The 10,963-nt window shown below is 35.3% G+C and overlaps 1 protein-coding gene across 1 annotated transcript; it reads right to left on the bottom strand.

Annotated features, from left to right (window-relative positions):
* Nucleotides 1-554: 554 nt before the first annotated feature.
* Nucleotides 555-10,204, bottom strand: LOC133669703 (protein RRP6-like 2). Its single transcript, XM_062089934.1, has 14 exons — nt 9,365-10,204; nt 6,949-7,104; nt 6,597-6,755; nt 6,435-6,518; nt 5,826-5,905; nt 5,614-5,664; nt 4,149-4,257; nt 3,612-3,694; nt 3,348-3,393; nt 3,111-3,198; nt 2,836-3,005; nt 1,907-2,161; nt 1,724-1,825; nt 555-1,295 (listed from the first exon to the last, which is right to left on the bottom strand). The coding sequence occupies exons 1-14, from the start codon at nt 10,058-10,060 to the stop codon at nt 639-641; spliced, it is 2,736 nt and encodes a 911-aa protein (XP_061945918.1). The 5' UTR covers nt 10,061-10,204; the 3' UTR covers nt 555-638.
* Nucleotides 10,205-10,963: the final 759 nt, after the last annotated feature.

Here is a 10,963-nt window from a genome sequence, read left to right as displayed (position 1 = left end):
AGAATGTTACAGTCTCTTTTCCGTATTTTTTGCCTTTGGGTTTGGTCAAAAAATCATTTTTAATCCTTTCAGTTTTGCAATTACAAGGTTAGGTCCAGAATTTCATTTTTCTTAAATCTCTGAATTTAAAAAACAAGATTATTGAATTACAGCGAAGAGAGAAATTTGACAAAAACCCACTTTTTGACAACAAATCCTATTGTTTTTTATATCAATAAATTTCATTTTCTTATGGAAGTTCAATTTAGATCGGAATTTTATTTTGTGTTGGGTTAAATGTTTGTTTTTTTGCAGGTTAAATGGTTATTTAATACCTCGAATGGGTGGTGCGGGTTATTTGAGGTCTCTAAGATGTATTTTTAAGTGTTATGGGATGAAAACATTGGTTTAAATGGGTTTTTTACTCGTAGGGGTGGCTGCGGGGCATTTCACATGTGGTGATCCCAACCACGTTGCATGAATTCCATGAAAGCATCAAGTTGTCGACGCCAATGTAGAGGTTGCTTATGATAGGAGGACAGAAACCGTAGACTAAAATGCTGCAATCCGTGATCTATAGTAAATTGCGAGATTGCTTTAGATTTCCAAGAGTTTGAAGCGTTGTTTTCTGTTTTTTACAACTAAGACTCAAAATTCACTCATCGGAAGGTTGCACTCCGATTCCCAGTTGCTGGAAAGGCCTGACATCTTCTGCCTTGGCGATATTCTCCTGTCTCGTCATCCTTTTGCATTTTAGCTCCCGGTGAACTTTTCATCGTACCCACAGAGTCAAGCACGCCCCTCTGATTTTTGGCACTCCCTACTTTCAACCTACCTGCCGGATCTTCACCAGATCTTAGTGCAGTAGTATAATCAAATGGCTTCAGCTTCAAACCGCCACTTGGTTCTCCAGATTTCTTAACTTCTGCAGTTTTTTTATTTTGATTACCGGATGGGAAGCACTTCTGGAAACTCATAGACAAATCAGCTAGAGAAACAGGTTCCTCTCCATCTGTTTCCAAAGCAGATCCTGAAGATTTGTCATCCCCATTGACATTTGTAGTTTTGGAATCGTCTCTATCTGGTTCTGCAATGTGAGTGTTTTGTTCCATGTCTGAATCATTGTCCAACAGTATTATATCTTGCAAACTAGAACCAGTAGCTGGGACATCCAAAGATTCTTCAGGATGTGAAATTTCAGAAACTCCAATGGGCTCTTCTACTACTAGTTTTGGAGGTTCATTGATGCCCATAAATGAATGGAATGGAAGGTTTACTGAGGATCTTATCTTTTCTAACTTGATCTTCTCCTTGACCTAAATATTTGAAAAACAAAAAAGTCAACCAGAAGTCAAAATAGATACAAGGATTTTTAACCAAGCATAAAAAGGCAGTAAAGATGCATCAAGACAACTTCCTCAGTTGAGCATGTTGACATCCAAGTTTTGTTCCATGATATGAATAAGTTGCACAGTGGAACTGCCAATAAGGATGAAAGTTCCCATTCCAAATAATGACAGTCAACTGGCAAAAAAAAAAAACAAAAAGGGCAAAAACATTGCCATTCCTTCACTCTCAGTTTAGTGTGTGTGAGAGAGACTGATTTTAATACCTTTCAAAATTAATATGCTCGGAAATTCAAGCACAAAGCAGACCACCCAAGTGAAAGATCCATTACTATTTTCTAGATTATCTGCTGTCTACATTGTTGAAAAGGAAGCAAAGTCAAGGTAAGAACGTTCACCTTTTTATCAGTATCAAGTTTCCTCTTTGCAACTGCACCCCCAAGAAGTGCTCCAAAAGCACCAGTTGGCTTCTTGAGAACCTGAACAGTTGCTCCAGCAACCTGTACAGAAACAAGTGAACATGTTAGTCTAAGGATATCTAACAAGGATAAGTTTCGATCAACTTATCAAATATTTACAACCTCAGCTGTTGGAGATGTATCTGAAATATAACTACTGGATCCAGTATTCACTTCACCATTTGCACCATGATGCTTGGCAGAGCTTCCTTGTCCACCTCTGCCAAGTTCAACAATACTGCTTCCCTGCTTCAGAAGCCCCTTTTCCAGCTGCGCAGAAGTTTCATGGCAGGCAGCCACACCGCTGTTCATTCCATTGCCACCAGGAATGCTTTGCGCTTCAGATCCATCATTAGCTTCTGTCTCTTCTTGTGAGGCCTTAATAAAATATATCTTTCAGTTATAAGAAGCACAAAAGGAAGAGAAGAAAAAGAAGAAAAAAAGCAGCAGCAGCAGCATGCACAGCAAAGTAAGAATCCAAAGTTTATTCTCATTAAGTCTCCAGCCCTGCAGGTAACATGATTACAAATTTATTTCAAAAGACCTTCTGAATTTTGAGCAGATACTAAACAAACCCAGCCATGCAGGAAGACAGTTCAGGTTGCCCTGAACTCATTCTACTTGCCCAGCTTTCCAAATTAGAGTGCAACTTTGTGGTTGCCAAGGCTCTGTTAACCTTGACTGAACAGGTTGCTTCACTTTAAGCAAATAAAACCACTGCTTAGCCTAGAATATCAAGTCTTCCATTTTTCTTTCTTTCTTTCTTTCTTTTTTTTTTTTCTTTTTTTTTTGAGAATCTAGAATATCAATAGTTTTTATTTCAGAACTGAAGTCAAGATAACATGACACAAAATAATTTGAATTCTCAGCCTTTTCTCATGCCAGGTAGGGGGGCTGGCCCTCAATTAAATAGTTAGTTGATCTACGAGTAACACATGAATTTGTAATCCAGGCATCCTTGTAAGTTAAGATTCATAATAGTCCCCATAAAGGACTGAGACACCTCTATAATACATGTGGAGATCATCAAATATGTGCAAGCAAAGTCTTACTATTTCCATGTGTCTCTCCTTTAAATGTTGAACAGCAGCTTCAAATGCAGCAGAGGTTTGCATGGAGTGCCTAATGATGCTAACAACAGAACTAAGGTGCCGTTCAATATATGAGTGCTTTGATTTCAGCAGTTGACGTAATTTGCTAATTGTAACAGGCATCTCTTTGGCTTTCACCATTTCCAAACAAAAGAGGATTTAAGAGTCAGCCTTTACCATAAGATATTCACAAACAAACTAAGTTGAAGTTATGACAAATTTGAGAAGATTCTTACCAATTTCAAGAAGAGTTTTGTTAGGCAATATATAACCTGTGCTCTCATCTTCTGCACGGGCAATGGCATCTCTCCACTCATAAAGCCCCTGGAATTCATACAAAGAAATGGAGCACACAAAATACCCTGGGTTAAAACAGGAGACTATAATAACTCGGCAACAAAGTTATATCTATGCAGTATAGTCCACTCAGTTTGACAAATTAAAGAAGTAAATGACAATAAGCAACTACTTACTGCAACAATGGCAAGCTGCTGAGCATTGAAACCAGCACTAGGCAACCTAAATCAAGACATAATTACACCCGGAAAAAAGCATAGAAATTAGTGCTGGTTGATTTTGTTCCAAGATACAGTAATTACAGAAAAAGAAAGGCACAGAAACAGCCCAAATTTTCAGAAAGAAAGACATTCCAAAAAAAAAAACAGCATTGCTGTGTGAAATATCACACGGCTCATGTGATGGTACATAGAATCATAACTAAATCGTCAGTAACATACCCATACATGTTGAGATACGAGTTTTCAGTGAAAAGCTCCTTCTCATACAGCTGCATGCATACATCATGACTGCGTTTGTAGACCTGTTATCAACTACAACTCACTCAATATTGTAATGTTGTAGTTAAAGAATTACCATATCCTATTTTTAAGATCATAATCGACTGCAGTAATCAGATGAAGGAAAGCATTCCCAGTTCCCATAAAAGATTACATGGAAGAAATCAAAACTGTAGCACTAAAAGACTCATAACAACATAAAACAGAGATGTTAAATACAATGTTCAATTTTACAGAAATTCAAGAAATCTGGTATTTTTCATGTGTCTTCACTTACCCAGAGACATGCAAATCAAAGAAAATATGAGAAATATTGCCAAGCAAAAATAATGCCAGCCAAAAGAAATGACTCAGCCCCCATATAAAACAGAGGAAAGGACAGATGACAAGTCACATTTCATCTCCTGTTCTCCGTTGTCTCATTCTCTCATATAGTTGAACAATCTAGAAAATGCCTATTGTTTATCAAAACCATACCTCTAACAAAGGAGGATCAGCATTTTCATTGTCAATAGGCTTTGAGAGTAACAGAGCTCTCATCAAATCATATATATGCAGCAGATAGTGGGTATCTTCTCTGGCATATCTGTCACCAAAAAAGAGTTGCCAATTAGATAATTGAAGAAAGTTAGCATCAACAGCTTTCACCTAAACCAAAATTAATAATGCAAATGACAATGAAGGAAAAACAACAAAGCGATATGAGCGAGCTAGAAAGACTTCACAGAGTATCATGCAAGTCCTAACCCATCTTGTTTCCAAACAACAAATTGTATATGATGAATTACAAACTTGCACAATTGGAAAATTACGAAAGAAACTTTACTACTAGATGGAACTTTTTGCACAAAATACCAACAATGCGTTATTAAACACCAGAAACTCTTGCTTTGTAAAGTGAAATTTCCTTCCATGCCCATCTCACTTGTGGACCATGCAACTAACACTGGCCTTTTTCTTCCATTTTTCACTAATGAACAGAATTTAACAGATATGTTTTTCTGCGCCTCTATTTCTTTTTTATAGATTTCTTGTTTTTATTTCCTCCACGATTTCCCCATTCAATTTTTTTATTCTCTTATTGACATATTAACATTTACAATTATCTAAATTGAAGTTCTTAAATGATATTTATAAAAGAAATCAAATATAGAAACATCATTCTTCCAGAAACCAGATATCTGTGTATCAGAAGAACAGCCTCATGCTCAGAAGATGAAATTTTTTGCAGGTATAACAGAAAATTAGACAGAAATTGATCAATTTTGATTGAAATATACACTTGACATGAGTGAATAAAATAGCATGAGCAAGAAAATCTTTGTACGTGAGAAGCTGTCACACTCCACTAAAAGAGCACTATGAGGAGTTGTTGCATGAAACAAACTACTACTCAACAGCCATTGTTTTCATGCTTCTGCAACCTACTACCCCACATTAGCGATCAGAGCATAAGCTGGAGTCTTGAGCAAATATTTCATAATCAGTTTTACAAATGCACAGGTAAACTCAGATTTATTTAGATGGACAGTCAAGGATATTTTTGGTGTTTACAAGAGTCAAACTAGGTTCAACTAGTTGGCAAGGATAATTTTTCCAGCTATGCAATCGAAGATATTTGCCATGCGACATTACTACAAGAATGTGTAATATCAAATGGTTTCCAATCTCTGGGGAAAAATGATACCATAAGATGTCCACAATATCTGACAATATATAGTCAGTGTAGTCTAAAATGAAGTTCAGCACAGTAATATTTCTTTCTTTCTTTCTTTGATTTTTTTTTTTTTTTTGTCATCCAAAGAATTTCTGAAACTTCTTTGTAAATTACTGACAACAACTATTCCTTATATCAAATGGCTTACATTCAGGCAAATTCAACATAAAATGTGCAAGGGACAAGTTTGGAAAACAAAAGACAATTTCTAAATTATGTATTCACCTTATCATCTCATCAGGAAGAGGGCGTAGTCTCCAATCTGCATTCTGGTATCTGCAATGAACAAACAGGTCATCTTTACTTAAAATTTTGAATTAAAAAACACGCACAAGAAAACAAGCACATGTTGCACTCTGGTAAAACACAAATGTGCGAAGTTATATGAATCAAGCCATAAGCAGTGGCAGATCAAGTGATTACATGAGAGGACCTACTCTTTATTGGCAGTAACCCCACAAAAGTGATGTAAGAGGTGCTCCAAACTATTTCTTTCCAACTTTAGCACTTTTGAGGCCTGAGGATTGAAACAAATGTTAATCATAAGAAGCACCAAATGCTAATGGATGCTATAGAAGAAGGAAAAAAAGAAAGAAATTTTTTCGGACAAAAAATAACACAAAATTGGTTATTTTACCCACTGATATGTGCAAGAAAAAGGGTCATAACACATTTGTTTAAAAAAGGCACAGGAACTTAACAATTGATTTCCATAGCCAGACCCTCCTATCTTGCTTGAATCAAAGACACAAAAATCAACATTAACAAACTACTTGATAGATAACAAAGAAAATGACCAACCTAATTTATTTAATGACAGAAGAGGTTGTACATGAGAAAAATCAAATTGCACAAGATCACATGGCATACTGCCAAATTGGCACAAGCAAACCATCAACTAACTATGATGCCAGATTTTCTGAATAAAACATTGCAAAAATGAGTTTGCAGAGTCATGATATACAATGTTGACATAAAGAACCATTGAGTAACAAGAAAAATAAAATCAAGTGATTATGAGAAGCGATAAAGTCAAAGTACAAGACCTGTCCGGTATCAAAAAGATTGCAGATATATATGCCAAAGTCCCGTTGAAGCCACACAACATCTCGATCTGCTCCATGCATGACCTAATTAAATTAAATGCTATCACAAATATGAAGAAACCTGACACAATGAAGCAAGAAAAAAGAACTTCAATACCAGACCTTTCTCTTGGCAGGATCCTTGAAAACTTCCCTAAGATATGGGCCAACATGTATTCGAAGTTTTAAAGTATCTACAATAAAATCCTCGGTTCTGGTAGAAATTTGCATTAAGCATGTCAATCCTTGAAAAGATCGATATTGATTGTGCTCCAAATCAACCTGAACATTCCATCAAGCATGTTGAGAATGATTTATGATAAGAAAAAAATAATCACCTGATGAAAGCTGCAATACAATATAAAAAGTTTGTGCATTTGAAAACTCTAGAAAGAAACCAAATGGCATTCATAAGACATCTATGTTTGGTTATTCAATGGTTATATCTTGTAACAACAATTGAAATAGTTTTTACCGCAAATTCATTTACACCACGCAATTTAGCTGCCAATTCCTTCAAATCCTTGACTTCTTCCACAAGCTTAAATGTAGTACTCTCTACTGGAAGAGGTGGTGCAGGTTCAACATCTCCAGTACTTTTATCCATGAAATCAAGAACAGATAGCCTTTCCTGTACACATGAAAGAGCAATAATTAGAAGCTAACTAGAGTCTTCTCTCTTCCAGAAAGCAAAAGGAATAAAGAAAGCAAAAGGCTACTAAAGTTGAATGAGAACAATAAATCAATAGCTACATCCAAATCTTATTGCATTGGTAAAGAAATTCTAGACAGCAAGCATGTATAAACAGGAAAAACCAACAGCCTTTCAAACACATAGTGGTACACCAAAAGATAGTTAATGATGTAACAGGAACACATATTCTGTCAGATTATATAGAACCCATCACCAATTGAAACATAATCATGCATAGAACTAACATAATCAGAAGGTCGCATGATCATGTAAATGGATTGGGAAAACAAATACTTCATTCATGGATAGAGCTGTCAGCATCTGCCTCTTACTATGAATTCTAGTTGCAATGAAAATCTATAGGTGATATTCAGTACTCCTTCACAAATCCCTCAATCAAAGTTGTTTAGGCTGGGAAGATAATAGAAGAACCCTGCTATTGTCAAAAGAAAGGTTTCCCGATCATGGAAATCACCTTTCAAGGATTAAAACTTTCTGGCACGGAATATTTCGAAAATAAGGATATTTCCAAGCCAGGGAAAACTGTAAACAATGCACCCAGCAGATCTCATGGAGGGCAGTTGGACACCTATAAACGAAAGTAACAAATGAATCCTGTGGAAATAACTAAATTAACTTCATTGGCTATGTCTCCAGCTTAGGAATCATTTTGGCAGTAATACTAACATCAACTAATTGTTATAAAAATTAAAAAAATTAAAAAAAAAACACTGAATATTTTAGGTATTCAGATCCATGTGAGATAAAAATTACAACAAGAGATGCTTATAACAGTAAAGATTAATTAAACTTCTTTTAATACAGGCCAGATACCAAGACTAGCTATATTTTTATATAGCAATCAAAATATTTACAGATACTAACTAATCAGAGGTCATTCAAGGTGCTTGAGAAATGAAATTAACATCCCAAAATATCTGTAAAAGAAGAAATCATGAATCGAAAATTCTAAATGAGGGTGTGCATTCATCACTTCTTCAACCATGTATATAGATGCAAACCACATCGCACCATTTTTACAAAATTATTATCATTAGATTACTTGAAAGATAACGAAATTTGTTACAAGTCAAAATTCTCAAAGAACATGAAGAGACATCCAAAATATTCAATTTTTATTCATCCAAGTTTCACTTGTCAAAAAGCTATCGCGGCCCTTTATATAGAAACAACTAGAAAACACTATTGATACTGAATAGAAAAATAAAAATAGAATTACACTTCAAATAGAAAAACCAGAAAAGCCTAATAATACTTAATAGGAAAATAAAAATAGAAAAAAATAAAATTAACTAAAAAAAATATTTATTTTCCAAAAAAGCTCCTCGTGGGTCAATGTGAACCACCCATTGAACACTTTTGTGTGGGCCACCCCATCGTAGTTCTAACTGTGTGGGCCACGTTATTGTGGGTCTCTAACACGATAACTTTGTGTGAGCCGCCCCATCATGAGTCCCACCACCAAGATTTCCAATAACAGCAAATTGACACAAACAGAAACAACACACTAGTTTTTGGACGTCTCTTTCCCAAGGGCAAAACAACATCATCGAGTCCTCCTACACAAGCACTTCTTGTTTTGCAGCCTCTTTTAACTATGATTATTCAAATCATCGATCTATGATACACGTCCCAAAACCAATGAGGCAAAGAATAACGGGGTTTCTTACAAGTCAAAGCCATCATAGGCTAAGAACACCATAATACTCATTTTTCATCCATCCAAGTCTCATTTGCCAAAAGGCAATTACAAGGAAAAAAAACTAGAAAACCCTACTAGTATTGAATTGAAAAACAAAAAGAAAACTAGAAAAGCCTAATAATACCGAATAGAAAAACAGAATTAGAAAAAAAATAAAATTAATAACGAAAATATTCATTTTTCCAAAACAGCTCCTGCATGGTATTCTTAAGACTTTATCCCTTCATCTTTTTCTTATAACTAGTATCCAATTGACTACTCACCGACAGAGTAAACCTGTGGTACTTTTATTGCAATTGATAACATGTTAGTCAATAACACTTGAGAAAAACCTAAAAAAACACAACTCTGCACGCATGCTTTCCAAAAATCTAAGATTACAAATATAACAATAACCACAAACAAACAGATTAACCATATGTGAATCAAACCGAATAACACAATTTAGAATCCTCAAATGTGTAAATCACTAACCAGTGGATGAATAACCCTCAGCCCATCTTCGCTTCTCTCCAACCAAACATGATCAAAAGCCCTATTCGAATTATTAACCAATATATTATGTTCCTCTTGCGGCCTCCTTATCGTCGGTATATGAAACGGAACCTTGGCCTTATTTCCCAAAATCCACTTCTTGTTATCCGCCACTTTCACTCCTGAGTCACCACCAGCACGACTCACTGAGTCATCACTCACCGTTTTCTTCATTGACTTCTTATTCTTCTTCCCTAGCACCATTTGAAAACCATCCTCACTAACTACACCCACGACCCGACCCGTTTCCTCTCGGACTCTCCTAAATTCATCAATTGAAGCATCGAAACGCTCAAAGATCTCGTCGTTTACATTCACCAGCCAATCATACGCCTCGTCGATGTCGACATCAGTAGGGAACTGTAACTTGTCTTTGAAAATATGATTTGAAGAGGAAGACCCGATTGATTCGAGTAGCGATTGCGACTTCTCTGCGATTTCTTGAATCGGGATCTTGAATTCGTCGAAATTGCAGTAGAAATGGAAGTCTTTGTTCGATGGAATCGCGCGAGAGGAGGCGGAGAGGTTTGAAACTGAGCTAGATAATTGGGTAGCTGTTAGGGTTTGTAAAGTTTGAGATTCTTTGGGGGATTCTTCTTCTTCCGTTCCGTCCATATCCGCGTCGTTTTGGGTCATCGTTTTTGTGTTGAGAGAGAAGGCGGGAGGAGGGTTTTGTTAGGGTTTTGGGTTTTAAACACGTGACATTCTTGAAGAGAATGAGAGGTCTGTTTCAGTGTAATAGTTAAGTGGGAAAGAAGGAGAGGGAGGTTGTTAGGTTTTGGTCACGTGATATGAGTTGAAATGCACGTGGAGAATGATAAACCAGGGGGAGGGAAAATGTGCATGATGTGGATTTCGTTATGGACAATCGACACGTGGATTGCTTGTGAATTTCAGGAGTTTGTTATTATTGGAAAACTACAAACAGTCAAGATTTATTCTTCACAAAAACAACTCTAAATTAATTTTAAAATCTAATTAATTTCCTCTCCAGGAACACAAAAATAATCAAAATTTAACCACTTGTATTAAATTCATTTTTGCTCTTATATTTTTTTCTCACAGTATATTTAAAACCAAATCACATATGAAATTTAATTTAAAATATAATTTAAATTCAATAAATAAATTATTATAATTTTTATATTTAAGATAAAATATTAAACCACTTAATGAAATTCCAAGAAAATAAAAATAAAACCAAGTAAAAATTTTCTAGTTTTTTTAATTTCAAGAAAATGAAAATCCAAGATAACTATACCACTCTCAATCTTCGTTCATGGCAGCCTAAATTTGCAACAGAGAATGATATGATTGATAATTAAGAAGAATTATAGCAATAAATTGCTTTCCAAAACAATATCCAAGCAAATAATTGGTGGCTAAACAACTAAACCAAAAATAAAAATAAAAAAGAGTTAATGATATGAAAATGACCATCATAGCCTTTATCAGTTGTTAGCCATAAAAAAAAATAGAAATGAATAATTGGCTTTTGGGCGGTCTGAAATTGTAGTAGTAGTTGCGATTTAAAGTATT

The sequence above is a fragment of the Populus nigra genome, chromosome 12, assembly GCF_951802175.1.
Source record: "Populus nigra chromosome 12, ddPopNigr1.1, whole genome shotgun sequence".
NCBI lineage: Eukaryota > Viridiplantae > Streptophyta > Magnoliopsida > Malpighiales > Salicaceae > Populus > Populus nigra.
The sequence above is the reverse complement of the archived record's forward strand: the minus strand, read 5'-3'. Positions and strand labels throughout refer to the sequence as shown.